The following is a 21548-nucleotide window of genomic DNA, read 5'->3' as shown; positions in this document are numbered from 1 at the left end:
CAACAGTTATTTTTTAATAAATCATTATTTGATCCTCAATCTATTAACATGATATCCTAATACAAGAATCGATATTTAACTTTTTTAATTTAATGCTTTTCCTCAACATAAAACTCTTCAGTGTTAACGGCCTATGATCTAAGCTAACTTGAAAAATGTACATGTTATCGTAAATTGGGAAAACGAAATTCTAACAATAAGAATGAGTGCAAAAAGAGTAAAACCAGAAGTATGTTAAAAGTTAGAATTTATAGTGTCTTATCTACGCGAGTACAATTGCAGAAGTCGATGAGGTCAACGACGAGTACAGAGTCACTTGTAGATACGTAAGGACGTTACAGTCAATACCTTGAATACATTGCCTTGTTAGCGAGGAATTAAGAAATAATGATCTATGCATTCATTGTTTTACCAAGATAGGTAACAAAGTATAAATGTTCAGTCAGAAGCGCTAAAATTTCATTTATAGAAATTTATATTAATTAATGATAATTCGTCTAGATTGCTAATTTTTCTACCTTTAATATAGAGTGATCCCCAATTAAATGTCCGATACATAAAAATTCTAAAGCCAGTTTCATATAACCGTTTCAGGATCTTTAACTGATTCTTTATCGAAACATTACCCCATGTGTTTGACGTAAATTTCAATGACAATTTTCCATTGTTTTTAATAATATGCTTAAAACTAAATCCAAAATGTACTTCAATGCAGATTTGTTTCACATTACTCAATGACCCCGTCTGGAGGATATCCGGCAAGGCATCCCATTCCCATCCTTCTATGTCAATCTTAAGAATGTCAATAACTTTCTGAAAATAAACAACATTTATCTACACTGATATAAGACATTCGCAGAATATGTTTAGACAAAAGTAGAATATATTGATTTTCTGTCAAATACAGAGAAATAAGTCTTAATAAATCTTCTTTTATTTAAAGATATCTTTTATAAAACATTTATACATTTCTAATATGAGCTTATCCTCCATAATTACTGGAATCTTAACACCCAGCATATAACTTGTGTTTTTTTTGTATTTTTAAGCCGAGGTTGATTCTAAAACAAGGAATTGAAAAAGAACCCTTCCGCAGTGTTTCTATAAAAGGGTACAATGTTTGATATGATTATATTTAAGATAAATGAACATAAAAAAGTAAAGATGCAACGTAGACAATACAAAGCAACACATTTGGGCTACGCCTTGGATCGAATACTGAAAAAGAACAACAATTAAGGCAGTGCAGCAAAACTCCCTCGTAAGCTTTACATGTGTCAAAGTCACAGAGCTGTGTAAATAAATTAATAAACACCAGATTTATCCCTAACAAACGCATTGATCATGAGCACATGGACCAATGTCGAATCTATCATGCTCAGGGCGCGGGGCGTTAGAACCCCTGTGTGTCCAGGAGATCCCGGCTGCTAGGGTCCCGACTGGACAAAAGTACAATTGGTACCTGTGATCACATTGGATGTTTGAAATATGGAGGATTTCTGTTAGATATATATGTAGTTTATTTGACTGTTTTTAAACGACCTTTCATTTAGAAAAGTACTTTTTTGGAAAATATTATTAAAATTAGGTGTAGAAAGTTCTGTCTGCGAGAGAGTTTCTTTCACTTCACCCATCAAGCATCTAATTTTATTATTCTTGCATCATATTGCATTATACCAAAATCGAAAAATTAATGCAGTTTTGCCATTCTTACATTCGGAAGAAAATAATGAAATAATATGAATTATGAATATTCAATCAGATGAGACCTACTAAAATTAAAATGTACATGTGTATCATTGTATTTTAGCTTGCACCTTATATTTGTATTACAAATCATATTGAGGGATAACACATTTTTTGTTGTGTATTAACGTCAGCAGGAGCCCGTGTGAGTTCTTTGTGAGCGAGACAGAAGCTCGGTGTCATCAATATGTCCCAAGGGCATCTGCGGATGTTAGTTAACAAAACAAACGTGTATTATCGCTATTATTGCATCAACAAATAACACGAACACTAAATGTTTTAAATTCATACGAGTTGACATTAATTCCTGTGTAACTTAATTTACTATTATGCTGTTCTTGGAATATGTCAACATGTTTTCAATGACCATTATTGGGACGCAACTGCAACATTATTATAACCATGTAGTCAATGACCTCAAACGATAAGTGTTATTTTTTGTTATTATAAATATGAAATTAATCATATATCTGTAAATCACTTAACAATTCGTCAAACAGGAAAACATTTTCGAAAATAATATTTTTACATATTAGTTGTTGTGGGAACATATTTTTTAGGACGTATGAGTACGAACATATTGACCAACTGTCAAGATGATACAATTTGTTAGAAAGTAAATGAACATGCTTCAGAAAATTATTAGTATGATTCCTTAAACAAACAATCGCACACATTATTTTGCCTACCATGATAACAAAGAAAATGACGTGAAGAATAAATTAACGCACAAGAAAAAATAAAAATGAACTTGCAAAAGGAATAGCAACGGCAACACAATTAATGCACTAGATGCAGGTTCACCCAGCAGTGGAGCAAAACATAGAAACTCACTAGATATTTTAATTAATCTTGAAATTGTTTATAAGATAAAAATAATAAGTAATATATTCCTGTGTTCCTAAACGTTTATACAATTGATCAAGATAATTCAGAAAGCTATATGTTATTGTAGATATAGCTCAGTTGATTCACGGTGTGGAGTCGTCCGGCACGAAACGAGACTTGCAACACCCAAGATGTCTGATTATGATTTTTCGAAGATATTTCCTTAGTATTAGCAGTGATATGGGGTGAAAGTTGGATAGAATAGAGGGGACCCCCTTCTTAAATATGTCGCACATTTTTAACATTTTCCGTACAGAGGGCATCGTCGTTTAGCCAAAAGAGGCATTGGAGAGATCGCAAAGGTAGACAGAGAGCATGCTTCGATAACAATATGGTTGCTAATGCCTCCAGGATCAGACGCGTTCGCTTCAACTAAACATTAACATTTAATGGCACCAAACACTTCAGAGCGATATTTAACAAGTAAGTCAAGAATCTGCTATGGCTCTTCAATTGTATCAACAGGTAGTTGCTTGTTTGAGTTATCAAACTTGGATTACTAAGCATAAAATCGTTTAAAACACGTTCCAGGTCGTCAAAAAATAGCTCGCCTGTGATTGGATGGAGGGAAGTTGGTATTGATAAGAGCGTAGAAAGAGAAAAAGAAAAACGCCAAGAATCACAAGAAGAACGATTATTTAGACTTTTTATGAAGAGAGTTGTAGTACTATGAACTTACGCGGGTTCGCAAAATTTTGTCCAATGAGCGTTGCAATTTGAAGAGTTTCACTTTTGGTAGGCACATTTCCTCTGTCTGATTGCGTTTGTTGTCAATATTCATCATGGAAGATACACCGGGGGATATCAGATTTCGTAGTCTGATACTCTGGTGAAAGATATCGACGAGAGCAGACGTGACATTGGACACTTTAATTGTTTTGTTTCTAAGGCAATACAAATTGGCTCATGTCAGTTTCTGCATCAACAGATCGTAATTGACGTCCTGATATCTTTGTCAAACGGGGGTTCAAAACAAAGAACAAGCAATAGTTTAGAAAATGATACCGAATATTTTGTTGGAGAATAGGGTCGCACTGATTTAGCCTAAACTCTTTAATCCATTTTTATATAGCTACTTTAGTGTTCACATAAAAATCGCCTGCTTTGGTAACATATCTGATTCCTGTAACAATAGCATGTCCTATAGACTTTTCAATAAGAGTAAAATAGTCGACACCTGAGTTAAGTGGATGACAGAATATGCAAAAATAGCTTTTCCGTGTTAAACAGCCTAAATTGCAACTATATGTATTCTACGTCGAGAATCTGTAGATTTTGTCTTATGACGATGTCTTCATCATCTTTAAAATAAACAATTATCCCTTTGTGATTGTCACCGAAATAGCCTTTATGAACTGTATTTGTGAAAACTTTGAACAGTTTGTTGTCAGTGGAGGAGGTGTTACTTAATCAAGTTTCCGAAAATACCTTAGATCAGCTGCTTTAATGTCAACCTTATTATGATGGCTATTGACTAGCTATAAGTGATTCGTAACATTAAGAATTTCCATGAAGACTCAGTGCTAGAACTTGTTTATGAACACGACGCTGCTATGGCCGCTCATGGATTCGGAGACAAAACAAACGAAAGGTATCTCTCGAGACAAATCAAATTAAGAAAGGCAAACACATGCAATAAGGCTGCAATACGTTTGCTTATGCTTTCCCCCGTTGTCAAGACTCGATGTGGAAAATTTGATATTTAGCGCGGAGTTGCATGAGACAGTAAGATTAGATTTAACAGAGCACAAGTACTGAATGATGCAAAAGGTGGCAAAAATTAGTAGTCAACTTACAAGATAAGATGTAAACATATTGTGCGAAAGGGGTAATGAGGCATTACCTCTCATCACCAGAGTCAATCAAACAGAGTCTGCTATTTTTCTGCTTGATTGCATTCTTTGCGTTCTTTACTTCCAAAGGATCCATATAGGATCTTTGTGGCGGCTGTAAAAAGTATCCTGGTATTGGATTCAGTGTTGTTTTATTTTCTGGTCCTTTTGGATTATTAAGTCTTTGAAATAGATGTGTAACAAAGTTTCACATGCCGGTGCTATGGGCGTGAGAGGTGTTGCACAGTTAATAGCCTCTCATGAACAGACACAGACACAGTCAAACCGGGTTTGCCATTATTTTGCTCGGTTGCATTCTTTGCTTTTAAAGGATCGTTTCACTTAGTGGTTATGGACGATTTACGAAGGACTACGAAGTACGTTAAAAGTACAAAAGAAACAGATAACACGTTGTCGTGTCAAATGATCAAGTTAATGGTTGAATGGTTGTATGCTGACGTTTAAAGACAGTGTGGAAGCAGAAAGAGAAAACAAAGGTTGAATGAGAACCTTTTGTTTTATAGGTAACTGGGCTTAAAATAAAATTAACGTATACGCTTTCATATAAATATAACAAAAAGAGCGCATAACTGCTACGTCATCACTTTATCTTTATAGAGTCCTTTAATCGGAAATACAAACAGGCGTCTCAAAAAAGATTTCTTTTAAGATGTCTAATCTATGTTCATGTTGCAGGACACAGAATGCAGGATGTAGAATGCACACGATCGAGGAACACGTAGTAGGGAACTACAGGCATACACAAAAATGCTTTCGCGTCTCTTGAATCGCATGGCAGTTTAATAAGGTTTTCTTTGTGTTCGCACGATGTAATACGTGGAAGTTCACAAGAATGATAATATCATGAGCCCATGCCCAAGTGAATTTTCTTTCTTAAACAAATTTCCCGATGAGGACAAGCAAGCTGGTTCGTCATGGTAAGGTTCTTTTAAGCATATATATGTACATAGTCGTCGCTCGCATTTGCCTTGGTGCAACCCTTATACGGGCGAACTTTGCAAGAATGTCTCAAGCATGATTTATGCCTACACCAATACGGTGAGACCTGTCGATATCAGGGAGGGACATGTCCACGCACACATCCTAACACATTTGCTTGACGTAAGTGTCGGTGTCTTCTCTCAGTTAAGCAGGGGTTGCTAGGCAATCTTTTGGGGCTAAAAATTACTTGTGAGCACAATGGGAAGCGTAAGCGTTATATCTTCTCTGCAGTATTTATTTGACTTTCTAGCGTCACTAGGTTACGTTTTTATCTTCAGTTTCTTATAAATGACAGTTTCAACTTCAAAGTACGTTCATTTCAGTTCATCCGAGAATATATACATATATTATAGAATATATATATATTTTCGGCCTTTATGTCCGAACAATGTATTTGAGGCATATCGAACTGACGACTAAGCAACAGACAAACAACAAAGAGAAATTGTTTTTTTTTTGTTCTTATGCAGTTGCGATATTTTAAATAGAGGAAATAGAATTTTAAAAACGGTGGTATAGTATATGTGCCTTTTTTTGTCAGCAATGCAGTTCTGTAATGGTAACTAAAGACTGTAAACTTTTACGCAGCAGTTTGTAAGTTTTATTCTATTTCACCATAAAACTTTCTAGATTGTGTTTTATACCGTTTTATCATTCTATATTTTGAACATGATAATTAAAATGACCAAGCTTTACGTACAAAATAATAAAAAGTGCACCTACTTTTTTATGCGAATGTACTTTTTGGATTGTCGAAAGCCTTTGCATCCCCCACACCTTTCGAAGTGGTCTATTATGGTGTTTCCAAATCTCTGGTTTGGTTTGATTAAAATCATTTCCAGAGAGTCCAATAAGATGAAAATTTACGAAGTAAGGAATTTGAGACTCCTCAAATGATAAACTAGAATTAAAACGTATAGTGTTTAGTGTTGATAGGACTGACTCTTTCTTATAGAAAATAGAACTATCTACTGTTTTGACCAAATAAACTTTACCTAATGAACAATCAATAATAATGTATGCTATTTTCATTGTTGGCCAAAAGGCTAGAAGTTTTAACGTTTCTGCAGAATTATTTAAACAGTCTGAGTCATAAGTTGAGCTAACTGTAAAAGTGTAAAGGAAAAACATTATTATCAGCTCTAAAATATCAAAGCATTAATATGTAACAACATATATCATTTTTATATTACACTAGACTCTAACAGACCAGTTGTCATGATAAATAGCTTTTGACTAACACATACTGTATCGAATACGTTTAAACAAATTCCTGCAAAATGATTTGTTTCGACAACAGGTTGTTGTAACGTTTTGGTAAAGACGTGTGTTCCCCACCACCACGAAAGCCCCTTTTAGGTATCCGTGTATGTAATTTTGAATGTCGTGACCTTGACATCAAAAGCAACACTGATATCTGCTGACTACACGCAACAATCCTATGAAGATAGTTTCACATACAAGCTTTCTTTTGCACTTTATCGGGAACTGTTTTAATCAAAATGTTACAATGATCTTAAAACGAAGTACCGGCCCGAAAACAAAATGAATCATCTCCTGACAACAGAAAACAAACAATCACTTGAGAGCCAACGAAAGCTTTAGAGATTAATTGGAAACCGTTTCAAACAGCAAGGTCTCTGTGAAATTTACTATTGCGCCCAATTACAGACCACAGGCAATCATTCTTTCAAGTGTGATGAATTTAGGGTTAAAGCATTCTTAAATTATTGAATGGAAAACGTTTTGTGTTTAGAGGTCACTTTGTTTCTTGCCTACTCACCTACTGACTCATTAAATAATATGTTTTTTTTTTTAATTTACAACAGGTAATCACTCTACAAACCATGACGCCTGTAGGACAAGGCAGTCTTTATTTATTTAGCGAACACCGTTTTCAGTCTACACGTGACAGTAATATTGATGATGGAGCAAGCGACTGACATACAGAGGGGCAGTGAGCGAAACAATATATTCACTCACCTCTTTCGAAGAAGATGGGTATTGATAATGTTTTTCTCCATACATAACAACAATAAATCAAATAAATATAAATTGATTTGGCGTCAAAACTAACATTTTAACCACTACCCCAAGACAAAGTATTTAAGGAATATAAAGCCTACATTTACTATCAAATTTTATGATAAAATCAACAGAATTTCCAAACAAGAGTCATTTAATGATAAATTGTATTATGTATTATTTGAAGTAGCCTATTAGACAGTAAATACTACCTTGAACTTCAGTGGGCGCTGCAAGTAAGTTCACTGCAAAGGCTTTTTACTGTGTAGTTCTTATTCGCATTTTCAAAGTTTTAAGAATTGACGTGAAATCATCAGGCTTTACATTGTTTTCTTACTGCAAGTTTATTGTTGTTTCATAAGATTACATTTTTTTTGGTACTAATGTTAAAAATTCTGCGAAGTTTAAAGTAATATATATATAAATTATATACTGGTACTGATTGTGTTTACATATCCATTACATTTGTTATATTTGCACTAAAGTGGTTAAAAAGATCTTCCTGTGCTTATGTTTTATTTATTGCCATCTTAAAATCAAACTCAGGGAGGATTTAAACGTATTTGTTTTGGCTAAACAATTCGACTGACCGCCCGAATTCAATAAATAGTTCTTAAAGGAACACAAGACGAACATGCATCTATTGTTGTTCATCTATCCGTAGTTAAGTCAGTTTACAGGATGTAAATGGGACATCGATATGACATAACGGTATTGTGTTCAGTTCAAATAGTCATGTATTTGATTAAGTGAATGCATAACGCATAGAATAATTTAAAAGGCATTTAATATTAAATTATGGGGGAAGGGATAAGAAAATTACAAAAGTTTTCTAATGGCCGATTTGATGACTTACTTTACAATTTGTTTAATCATTCAATATTAATCTATATGCCAAGTAAAAGCTGAATGTTATTTTTCAGTTATTTTTCACACTGTGCGAGCTTTCAACAATTAAAATATTACACCAATTATTGCAACGGATGTTAGAGACTTTATCTAGAAAAAAAATCTATCGAGTTAATTATGGGAAGAAATTAGTCAAAGGTTTTTTGCTTCAAAATAGTGAAACACTTAAATAATAATAAAAAAAAGCCATAAGCGCTTCGACACTGATGCTAGAGACCAAGTTAAGTGAAGGACAATTGAGTTGGTCGTGAAAAGGAGAATACGTTCTATCAAGCTAATTCTGCTTGTTTAATAAACCGGAAGTCATGGCTTAACTCATTTATCCGGAAAACGTAGAATAACGCCTGGATTCGGCGTTCGGAAACGAAAATCAATTTATGAATCAATGGCAACCAGTCAGTAAATTTATTCAAATGGCACTGTTACTATCTGTTACTATCTTTCTAAAGATACAATATGTTATTAAAAGAACTGACACATTAAATAATTCAGAACAATGTCTTAAAATTAGCTTGAAATAGGCGGATCATAGCCAAATATCTCAAAAATAAGCAAACGGGCTATACATTTTATTTCACTTTATTATAGGCCATATACAATGTATATATTTTCGGCTTTGAGAAGTTTCATTAAAATCTACATTGAAGAAAAATTCTATCCGCGAAAATGTTATGAAGGTTGCGATTTTCCCATCGACTCCCATTTTGAAAACTTGCGTGAGGTCGAAATTTTTCAAAGCAGTGTAGCAAAAAAAAAAAAGAAAAGAAAAAAAACACGACCCTATCTTTTTTTTTATCTGCTGAAGTATATTCCTAACATGCAGAACTACCTTAAAGCTCAGTCGGAACCGAGGGTCTATACAATTATACTACACTCCAACACTCCAAGTGTTTTAATGAGTGGATGTGAATTGTTCAAGTATGTGATTTATATGTTTTTGCAGAAGTGTTTCTTTTAAGGGACCTAAGCGAAACCATTTGAATTTGCGTGAAAGTGATCGATGCAAGACCAAGTTTTATGACGAATTATCCACCAGTTCATCAGAAGAAGTCATTTAAATGTTTTTCCTATTCTATTCGTAGCGTTAACGGTCACTCAAAGAGAGAAAGCGAAATCGTTTGAACAAATTTTAAATATGTTATAAAATGATGCTGCAGGCGGACCATTCGACTATACTATAAGGCAACCCGGAGTAAACTAAAATTCTCTTTTCAATTTACAAATATTATATAATTTTAATCTAAATTCTCAACCAGATCCTGCAATGAGACAGCGCGCTAGATTATTCTTCTATTCTGATATTTTTGTCAATAGAGAAGTGAAAATGACAGGAGATAGGAAACGCAATAGAAATAATAAATATTTGTTTTTAGTAAAACTCAAAAGCCTGTTGTGAAACTATTATTTGGAGTAAACGCTGACGCCGGAGGCCAGCGCAAGTTCAATGCTCTCCTTACTTTTCAAATAATTGAGTACGAATTCCAGTTTGGTAAAAACACTTTCTTTCGCATTATTACATAATATCAAAATATATTTGATAACTTTTTGAATGGTTCTAATTCCAATACCTGAAACATCATTATTGAGTAATTATTGCCTTAGTTGTGGGACAAATAAAATAGAAATGCGAGAAAAATATGTATTTCAGATAGAAGGACAAGTACATACCTTGGATCAAATGTATGTATTTCACATTTGAATGATCTCCAAACGGCATTTTCGAAGACAAAATCGAATTTGGATCTGAAGATTACAAAAATATTCTAAAATTGTTCTAAGTTTTGCGAAGTTTTTACAGAAAAGAAAATCACTAAATGGTGCTGCAGAGTACAATTAGGAGTGGTACAAAAATGTATTCAGGAAATAATGCCATTTATGTAGCTTTTCAATGCGATGTTTCTGCAGAAATCTCCTATGACTCTTCTAAAGTTTGGTACTACCATTTGTATGACTCTGGCAAGGATAATGACGAATTTGAAGCCATTTAATGCCATCAAATATATTGGGACAGTGCACACACTATGTCTTCCATGTAAGAGGGGCGTAGGTCAAGGGATTAACAATATATTGAGCGGACAAATATTACGTGCATTAGTCAATTTGGCATTGACATTTACCCCAAAATAATCGATACTGGCAATGCAGCGCTCACGGACAATGGGAACATTAAGTGTACGGATTGTTATTACGATACTGAGTTGACACGGCTTTTGTATTAACAGTTAACTTGACATTTGGTATTCTAACTTCAAAGAACTTATGCGTCATTTAATAAACATGATCATAGAGACGACGAAGTCAGAAAGTCGTACGTTAAGGGGTCCTCATAATAATGAACCGGATCTGTTCCTATATTATCAACCACTGTGACAATTGTTCATTTTAAAAGGGGTCGTCAACTGCCCATGAGTGATATGCAATATTTGATTTAGTCTGAGGATCACAGGGAAAAATGTTCAAGTTCAAGTTATTAAGAGGAAACAGAATTTTCAACAGGCAAACGTTTTCGAAATAGCTAAGAGAAGGACAACTTGCGCCATTGAATAATACGTCCCTACGATCAAACAGAAAAACAGTGTTTGGCATGATATAACGCTAGTGTGTTAAATGATATTTAAATACATTTTCCTTACCCGAAGGAATAAATTAGGCACGGAGAACTTGGCTTGAATCGGTCATCTGCACAAATGTATTTCCCGGACCCAACCCGCTTGCCTTGTCTTGATACATTACAACAGCGGAACTGGTAACTGTTGACATATCTGTAGGAAAAAAAATATATTCGTTTAAACAAACATTTATTGTGAGCTTTCTTTGGCACATGGAGTAAGAAATGTATCAATCAAATATTTTATTACAAATCTAGTGAAGTTTTAACAAAGACATGAACATAAAAATCAGTAAATGCCTCACCTGCACACCTGTTCGTACTGAAACAGTGTATTTTCTTTAAAAATAAAGATAAAACTTGGGCAACTTTTATCGCATAGTCGACGATAACCAAAAAAATCATATTGGAAAACAGTGGAACACGTTCGTTACAAGGTCCAGGGAGTTTAAAACTGTTAATTATGCACAAACCTTCACACTTCTTCCTTTAAATGTCCTAATGCTACATGAAAGCGTACTGACAGGTGTTATTCTAGAATAACTAAGTCTTATTCCGCCTGTTTAAGGAGACGACCAGGATGCTTTTACTGTTTTCGATCAAACTCGATTCCTTGTTTTTCTTTAAACATAGATAGGTTATTCAACATTTTTAATTTAACAAAAAGGGTATTTATTGACCTCATATAAAATTTAACACCGTAAGCTTGTTCAAATGACATACGTTAAAAATGTAGAAGAAGTTTTATTGTTCGGTTTGCTTGCACATTCTAAGTAATATTCGTGTAGAATATTATTCTTTAATTCTAAACCAAAATATGATAAATCTGTCTTGAGAATTGGGTTTGATAAGGAAACCGCAGAGTATGGACATGTTAGACGTGTAAGTAGGAACCTGGTCAGAATACATATTTTCTTTGAATATGCTGGATTATTTATCTACTTAAAAATCGGAATCAAATATTTTTTATCTGACCCCTTGACGTTCTAATCTTACAGTAAACAATGAGTTAAAATGTATAAAAATATAACAAAGTGAAGCATAATGGGAAATGTACATTACTTAACATCTAGAGGTCAGAACTTGACGCCACGGGCACGGTGTGTGTTAAATTTTGATATGTTAGCCATTAAATCATTAATGATTTTTAATATGATATACTTCCTATTTAACTATAAACCAGAGGTGTTTCGCAGTCTGAAAACTCTGGATTAACTCATAATGTGCTAAAACTTTAAAAATCAGCTGCTGAAGATGATAACTTTACTTTTTAAAACTTTCTAAATGATATGAAATAATTCCTAAAAAAAACTACGAGACAAAAGAACGATCTGAGAGAACGAGTGTACCGATTGACAGCAAGCTCGCTGGGCATAAATCTAACAACATAGTAGCAAACTGAACTAAAAGTATTATGGCTAAGGCGTGCAATGGTACTCAGGTAACTGAACTGGAACCTGTCATCCTAGATAACCATACAGAGGTTAAAGTCCCAGTTGACACGACATTGGTTCAAGAACAATTTTACTCCACTAGCATAGTAAACAGTGGTTTGTGTGCTCACGGCAATGCTCTCCATACTTATGCAGACCTGACAGAATACAATATGCTCTTTGCTGAATTCCGTAAGCTTCATACAGAACTTTTTATCACCAGACTTTTACATGATTATTCTTCCTGCCAGACAAATTTGAATCACACTAGATCTTTGCTTTTTATAACGTTGTGCGAAGAGAATGATTTTCCTTTCGTTCAGCAGGAGAGCTTAAACGCCGTGTGTTCACACGCAGAGACAAACCATTTGCTGTGAAACTGGCATACGACGTTCATACATTGCTAGCAGTAATTTAGGGCTATCAGTATTCTATCATGAAAGACATATTGAACACTTCTCAAAGTCGGTCTGCGCAAAGGACATCGATATCAGCAACTCCTCGGTTCTTTTCTGAGGAGCCGCACACAGGAAGCACTGGACACGTCTGTCATTGCAGTCAGGAAATTAAGGCGCTTAAGAATGTAGTCCCAAAAAAGGAATAAATATCCAACAGGTAATGCCACATTCCAAAACGCAGCTTCCCAAATATCCACACACAATCGCAAACGCACGCACACACACACACACACACACACGCGCGCGCGCGCGCACGCACACACGCACGCGCGGTCGCACAAACACACACACATACATTTGACACAGTGATTTCAGAGCTACAAATATCTGTAATTTGTTGTTGACAGTGATTTCAGAGCTACAAATATCTAAAATTGGCAAATTTCGCTGTGTGTCACAACTGTAGAGTATTGCACGTGCTTTACAGCTGTAGTGGTATGCATGCGTGTTTCATTTGTATTCGGTGTGTGTTCCATTGGTCACGTGACACTGTACTGTCTTTACGACGAATTCTAAAGTTACATTCCTTATTATTTGGACCAAGACATGTTTGTACATTTGACAATTTAATTTCAAGGCTTATCTATGTGCAAACGATAGAGATATATTCGTACCACACTGAAATGTAAATTTAATAGACAAGCCAGACAAATCAAATTCATTACGGTAAACAGATAGACACAGCCTTGACAAAAGTCAAAATAACTCACTTTCAAAACCATGCAAAACCAAATCGGCGACAAAAGACGTACAATTGCTTCCACGAAGACATTGAATTTGTTTTTCACTCTCAAAACATTACGAAAAAGTTAGAGAATATGAGCCGTTGAGCTTCTATTTATAGAGCTATATGGTAGAGGCACAATTTAAGTATAGAACTATTTTGATATTGATCAAAAGTATTAGCCCTATCAGCTGTTTTGACTACATGTACATCAATGGTATATCTATTTCGCCAATGTGTTTAGAATGTAAATCATATTGATAACATTTTGCTCTTGTTGAAATCCTTTTGCCTACTTTGTAATTTCTAATTGTATTTGCTATAAGCATTATATAATGTTTCAAGCGATAAATTTTATTGTTGTTGTTGTACTGCAAATTTAGTGTTTTCAAAATACTGACTTGTCAAATATATGATACAGTGTATCGTTGTCCATACTGTCTATGATATAATCAGAAGGTAATAGATATAGCCTATTACTATCAATCACTTGTTCACATATTCGTTCTTCTTGTGTCTGTTTACTCTTTGTCTACAAAGGTAATGATATGGAAAATTTGGCCTGGTCTTTACATTATTATGATAATGAATTTATATCTAATGTGGTTTTGCGCTTTTAAAAATTGCATAAAGGATATTGGTTTTTTTGTGATTATATTATTCTCAAGGTAATATGGTTGCTTGGTCGTTCCCGAGGGATTATATCTATTTCCCAAAATACAATTGTGTTTCTTTTTCACATCATAAAAAAATATCACTAGATAGTATGTTATTTCTGCGGCTTTAATGCCTTTCACTCTAGAAAGCAATCTATTTGAGTCGTCGTAATATAGCTTATTCATCCAAGCGATAAACATACTGCACTTATCTTCGACTAAAACTCCATAAATGCAGATTACTAGACTTTTTGAAAAAAAGGACAAATATGGCTGCTAAAATACGTATAGAGCAATTTTATGAAAAGCGGCGAATTGCCTTCAGTTGAATAATGGATTTGCCTTAGACGAGAAAACAATGGACATAACTAAACAAACGGGAATTTAGAGTGCAGATTTTGTAAAGAAACCTTCAAAGGACAAAATTAAAAATTAGCCACTAATCAAAGATGTACTTACAGGATTCTTTCACAACTATACACAATGATCAAACACCATGCTTTGCACCAGTAAAGATTTTTCTGCATTTTGTTTGATTTATTCTTCCATTTTCTTGATGTATCTTGGAATTTTGCACTCGGTTCGGCATAATGATATATTTACATCTCGCTTATTCGAAACAGATTATTATGCATAGGTTAATAAATGAGAGAGTGGTGCATTTGAGTGATAATGGCCATGGGAAGGAGATATCTTCTTGTCCGAGGCTTATACTCTTCTTCCAGGTCCATTATCACTCAAAGGCACCGCTCTCTCTAATGTATTTACCTGTTTAATACATGTTATCTATAATATAGTAAGAAAAGTGTGTCATTTTTATGGCTTGTACCATCTAATGGCTCAATATTTTTCAGCTGTTTCTGTTATATTTCTATTACTTACAACTGCATAAAAATCAAATGCATTAACTGTTGTACTATGCTGCTTATAATATAGTTTGGAATTGAAAATCATTGTCATTTCGCAAAAAAAAAAACACGACGTTACGCTTCAGATTGATTTATTAGGTGCTTTTGCCTCTATCAACCGTTATAACGTCATTTCTGCTTACGGACGTTAATTTCCCGCGCTAACACTAGGGCCATTATCGATAATGGCCCCATGGCCAATTTTGATAATGAGGTAATACATGAAGCGATACGAAATTGCACAAACTTGTTGCTATTTATAGGTACTCATCACATAAGTACTCTTTAACGAATGACGTTATTTTAACAGATAATAAAATGAACAGGTCCTTTGGAAGCAGTGAACACAACCAAGCAATACAGTAGCTGACCCGGTTTGATTAAGCCTTTAGAGATAATGAAATGTGCTACACTTTTTACGCCTCAAGCACCGGCTTAAGCGGGAGTAGTAAAAGATGGTGATATGGCACCCTGGTCATGTTACTAAAATATATTATATTACCTATGGAATTTTAGCATGGGGTGCCATATCACCATCCAGGATGGTGCCTTATTTTTACTAGTAGATTATAGCACCCTATGAGATTCTAACGTGGGTTGCCATATCACCATCCTTGGACAGTGCCATAATTTTTATCGGTAAAGAATAAGGAAGGTACATGTACTTTCTTTAGTAAAGGAATGAAGTGGCCTGAAAAGGGCCGTTGTGTTTGTAATCTGTTTCTTCTAAGCCTTTTTGTAGTTGTTGATAGATTTCTCGCCCTGTTTAATTAGGACTTTTGTTTAAATCTTTATCATCCTGACCTTTGTCATGCAAAATAGGTCTTTTGTTCGACTGTGTATGCCATCCTGCTCTTTACCTTACTGTTTTGCCGTTGAATCGTACTTTGTGCTAAAGCTGTAACAGTTGGAGAAGTAAATTAGATAAGCACCATAAGTTGATCTGCTTTGAATTTGACATCACATTCCATCCGATGTCTTTTACTCTCCTTGATGGTAGAGTTAAGTTTGACAACATTAATATTGAGTGTCTTTCTCTCTTCAAGTATAGATGTTCAAAGTTTACTAAGGTACGTAATATCCGTTTGCTGCTGCTGTGGTTGTTGCTATGGTTGTTGCTGATACTGTTGAATCTGATATGTAAATTCGCATGTGATCTGAATCTATCCTTGACTGCTATGTGTATTTAGGTACCAATGTATACACAGGCTGATGATTCAGCGTATAGGTTTTCATCTGTGGTGCTGTTGTGTATACGGTTCAATGATATTTGCTGCCTCCATGACTTCTTCAAGTAGAATTTTGGTTGAGGTAAATAATTTTTGAAATCTTCCATCCTTCCAAAACGAGTTGGACGAAAGGTGTACTCCCTTTTATATAGCCTGCATAGAACCACGATGAAGATGTAACACATGTTTTCATTGGTTGATCAACAATAAGTGTAAAACAGGAGCTTTAGACCCGGAATGTGAGTTTAATTACATCAATGTATGTTACCTGTGATGGAAACGATCTCAGTCTATATGATAATGATAGTATAACATACTTTTTAAAGGATTGTTTTACAGTTTGGATACAAAATATTATTGCATGTTCTCATACAGTGTGTTTCATGATCAATATTTTCCTCATTACATATTAGCATTGTGTAGCTTAGGTCTAGACCTTCTTAACAAGGGTCTATTAATTCTTCTCGGTAGCACACTTGGTAACATTTTACCATCTCCGTGTTTGAAATTCATAAAACAAATTACGTCGCAGACTCTATCTATTGTTCAACAGCGATGAATTCGTTTTACATGATGGTGTTAAATGACAGCTCTATGGGTATGTTTTCTGAAGATATCCAGAGTGAATTCAGGACAAAATTATCGAAACCCATTCATGTCAATAAATATGATTTGGAAATGATTTTGGTAGAACTCATCATTCCTTCTCAAATTGGCAATTTGACAAAGGAGGAATCTCACTTTCAAATTGTTACAACCCATCCCAAACCTGGCAAGGAATTAAATAAACTTCCTTCCAACAAGTGTAAGAAAAGCAATGTTCGGTACACGTTTGATTGATGCATTAGATCTAGGGTGTGTTCATTCCCAGAGCATCTCATTTCTGAAATCGACTTGGAGACACTTTCCATAAGAATTCCATTGTGTTTCATATAGGATAATCCGAACTAAGTAGACGAATCAAAATAAATTCTGAGACATCGCATGTGGGTTTACATTTTCATCATAGTTCATTACTTAAGCTAACGGACGTCGTCAACATTTTTATCCGGGGGATGAAGATCCTTTATCTTACGATGTTGATTAAAATGTAGGAAACAGTCATTTATTCATTTAATTTGATCTGGCAGATTTTACATTTGTTGGAGATATTGAGGCACCGATCCTTCCTGTGGTTCCATTTGAACCAAGCAAGAAAGGTCTAAATCAGGCTAATGAAGATTTTTTTTCCAATTTACATTACGTCTCAATCTCAAAAATCAGTTTTGATGAAATATGTCTAAATATAAGGGGCGACATAGGGCAAACAGTTCAAGTTTTGGTGGCAAGTCTATGGTGAAGTGGCTTTTTTGGACGAAACCACGACACAATTTATAATTAAAATGTATCCTGTGTATCGTGGTGTTCTTCATTAATATGGTCATGGACTTGGGTCTATATTTAAATCTGCCCTGAAAACAACTTCTCGTTTTGTAACACCCTTGGTTTAATAAGCATTCAAGGCATTGAAACATGAACAATGGGAAAAAGATTTTGCTGCAGCCAACGATATTATGTCAGGGAAAAGTGTCTTGGAAAAAACGAGTTAAAGTCTTCAGGAAAGGTAACAGATTTATCATTTACAGAATCCTTCATCAAAAGTATAAAAGCTCGTAAAAGAAAGTCTCGTCGTTAGTCTTCATCCAAACCTCGTCGACGAAGATCGTTGAGACGTAGTCACATTAGGTTCAGACATGTAGCAAAACGGAACTTGATATTTCTGCTGTACCTCGAACCATATCAGTCATGCAAGATGGACAATGGGCGGAACAATACCCGATATCGGCTTTGAATAATGAAGCTCCCATCAAATTTATCATTTTTCCACAAACAGAAATAAATGGACTGATTTGAGTCAATTTGTACATTACATTCAAAGTTCTTAAAGCTGATTGAACAGATATTGAGGCTGCTTCTGAAACATCAGTGGTTAATAACTTTTTCAACAGTGCACAGTAGCATTGATCTGTATTTGAACAAGCTGACTTCGAGCAACTCGTATACCTATCCGTACAGATTCTAAATTAAGAATCTTCTGTCCTACAAAAAAAGGATGAAAGACACACAACTGGGAACTCTTAAACTCTGGAATAAAGATACAGCTACTCCTATGAAGGATGGAAACGTCGAAGAGCTCGTAATGTCGAAAACAAATCCTGTGAACTCATTTAAAGATTACATCAGGATATATTCCTACAAGATAAATACCTCCGTAATGGAATCGAAATACACCTCAAGTTGAACAGGTCGTCCAACAACGTCTGTCTCATGGGCACAGCCGAAGAAAAGGCTGGTATTCAACGTGAGAACAGTGAAACATTTATCTAAACTTGATTAACACTTGTTTCTTCGACAACTTTCTAAACGAATCATCATTGGGACGGTGAGAGGAATGCATATATGAATGGAGACCAAGGTACTAATCCATTTGATTTCAGACATTTTAATATGTTTTACTAGATGTCAGTCTCGACGGTAAAACTATTCACAACAAACCCTTCCAATCGGATTTTGAAATTGGAGAATGTATGCGATCCTACATGTTACTCTACCAGACAAGAGGAGCTCTTGGACTCAATCGGTCTTATGGATTGACCTGACAGAATATTAAAGCTATACTCTCTGGGGTTTTGATCTAACCGCAGATCAAGGTTGCGGAGAACGTCAACTTCAACCGATGAAAACGGGGAACCTGAGGATAGATCTTCAGTTTGCATAAGCATTCCTACCGTTGTCAACGTGGCAGTGTACACAGAATTTAAAAACCAACGGGCTAAGAGAAGTTACAGATTATTTAACAAGGATGGTCATGCCTTTGCCAAAAAAAGTCAGAGAAAATGCAGAGAAAGTAAAATATCACGAACCGATATTTAAAACAAAACTGCAGAATGCGCGAGACACGTTAAACAATTGTGTTATGAATGAACTTCAAACAATCATCTTCAATGAAGTACATAAGAACTGTTTTGGATTTCAAGCGGATTATCACAGTCAGTTACAGCATCATCTCTACGGACGAATGGTTGGAGTTGTACACTGAATAGCTCTTAGTCAACTGAATCTCTACAATGTCATGGAAAAGTGGTATATAGAACTAAAGCTCATGAAACTCCATAGCAGTGAGAAAGTACAAGCCTTACAGATGTGGTTAGATTTTGTTTAGAGCCAAAATATTGAAATCTAAATGACATCTCAATGACAAAGACATTGGAACTTGGTTTAAACAGCCCTATGGATACTTGTATGAAAAAGCTAGATCACTAGCTAAACGTGAACATTGCTAGTGTTGTACAGCAGATCAATCTGATGAATTTGCTTTGGCTGTTGTTTAAATGTAAGACTATGATTATTTGTATTTTTAATGTTCTTGTTAATAAAGTTACTAACACATTATTCTTGTTTTGTTATTCTTTCCCTGTCAATGGGTAGTAGTGGGGTGTCGTAAAATATCCCCAAAAAGATCAGAGGTCCTGATATTTTTTTAACTGAGCCATGTAGATGTTGATCAAATCTCACTGGCAATTATATTGATTCTCTATGCGGTCCGCGCCATCGAAATATAAGGAAGTACATTGACATACGTTCCATCATTCGTTCACAATTGAGTCCATTCCCGAGCAAATTGAAACTTTATAACATTTTTGAATCTAGCGTTATTCTTTTTTCTTTTGTCGAAATTATTACTTTGCTTTTTGTAGCACAACAAATTTTTAACATCCAGCTTAACCATTCACATACTAACTGAATGTACTGAATGCTGTATACTAAAAATTTTGTTTGTGAAAATGTTCTCCTTGAAATTTAATGTATAAAGAATAGCATTGTTTCTAAGACGATGGGTAATGTTTGTATGTATGGCATCAGTTTTGTAAAGTATAACAAGTTCAAAACTAGAGGGAGGGGAACAAACAAATGAACGCATATACTTTCATTTGTCAATGGCTTTTGGGCAGTAACTATTTTCAAAAGTACTCTAGGAATATGTACAATATAAAGAGAAATCTCACAAGCGTTAGTAATGCAGTAAACAAGAAAAAATGTTAGCGATATCAGTTCCGCAGACTTATCCTGAGATATGTTGTCATTTTCTTCTAACGTTAACATAAAGACCTTAAAAGCTCGTACAAAGTAATATACAGATTTGAATCGCTTTTTCTAGCCTGCTTCCCCTACCACCCGAATGGTTAAGTTCTTTGACTTCTAATCACTTGACCCTCACCGATGTGGGTCCGAGCCTCAATCGGGGCATTGAATAATTCTTCATTCCGGAAAGCCACCCAGCTGGCAACGGAAGGTCGGTGGTTGTACCCAGGTGCCCGCTAATAATGAAATAATTCGCGGCGAGGCACCTGGGATTTCCTCCACCATTAAAAATGTAAAATCGCCATATGACCTGTAATTGTGTCGGTGCAACATTAAACCCAACAAACAATACAAAAAAACCCAAAACATTTGGCCCTATGGATCCGAAATGCCCCTAAGTATGTAGAATAATTATATTTCATTTGAGGAAGCTATCATACCTTTGCGCTATGCAGAGAGGGATTATAAAATAAGGACAGTGGGTCGTGAATGAAACGATTAGCAAAGCTTTGCAACAACTAATATTATCAGCGACTTTAGCGGACATCGTAAAATGTGTTTTAGCTGTTCGTCGATGTCAGGCTTAAGCTGAATGCATGCTTAAACTCCTTATAGAAGGAGCGGTGCATCTTTTGAGAAAAACGAAGAGTACACAGAACTGTTTTTTCGTGACATATACACAGTGGTAAACCAACGTGAAAAAGTACCTTACACATGCTACAAATGGGACAAAAATTTAATTTTAATGCATAATGTTTACTCAGTCTTGGTATATTCACATTAAATATTACTTTGCGTAGTATAAATTGTTGATTTCTAAGATAAATATGTATCTACTTGTACAATAAATAGCCGCTGGTTTCTTTTTGCCACGCCGGTATTTGGCAAATTCAGTCTATATTTATACGCTCTTCAGAGAAATGAAAACTGCTTTAAATTGTTGTATTTACTTACCTGCTTCAAAGTTAGTATGAATTAATTTCACATCATTACTAGTTGTTTTTTGTT

At 34.9% G+C, this 21548-nt stretch overlaps 1 protein-coding gene across 3 annotated transcripts in view; it reads right to left on the bottom strand.

Moving 5' to 3' along the window:
• LOC123544620 (probable methyltransferase-like protein 24) overlaps window positions 1–21548 on the bottom strand; it is a 38647-nt gene continuing 17099 nt past the window's right edge. For 2 of the 3 annotated variants that reach the window (XM_053552267.1, XM_053552266.1), the window contains exons 2-6: window positions 14027–14157; window positions 11036–11164; window positions 10071–10145; window positions 6192–6369; window positions 1–813 (exon numbers count right to left, since the gene is read on the bottom strand). In XM_053552267.1, coding sequence (XP_053408242.1) covers window positions 460–813; window positions 6192–6369; window positions 10071–10145; window positions 11036–11164; window positions 14027–14061 — 771 coding nt within the window. In that variant the 5' untranslated portion in view covers window positions 14062–14157 and the 3' untranslated portion in view covers window positions 1–459. The remainder of the gene's footprint in view (window positions 814–6191; window positions 6370–10070; window positions 10146–11035; window positions 11165–14026; window positions 14158–21548) is intronic. The other variant, XM_053552268.1, reaches the window with a different exon arrangement.

The sequence above is a fragment of the Mercenaria mercenaria genome, chromosome 10 (assembly GCF_021730395.1).
Source record: "Mercenaria mercenaria strain notata chromosome 10, MADL_Memer_1, whole genome shotgun sequence".
In the NCBI taxonomy this organism is placed as follows: domain Eukaryota; kingdom Metazoa; phylum Mollusca; class Bivalvia; order Venerida; family Veneridae; genus Mercenaria; species Mercenaria mercenaria.
This window is presented reverse-complemented; position numbering and strand designations above follow the sequence as displayed.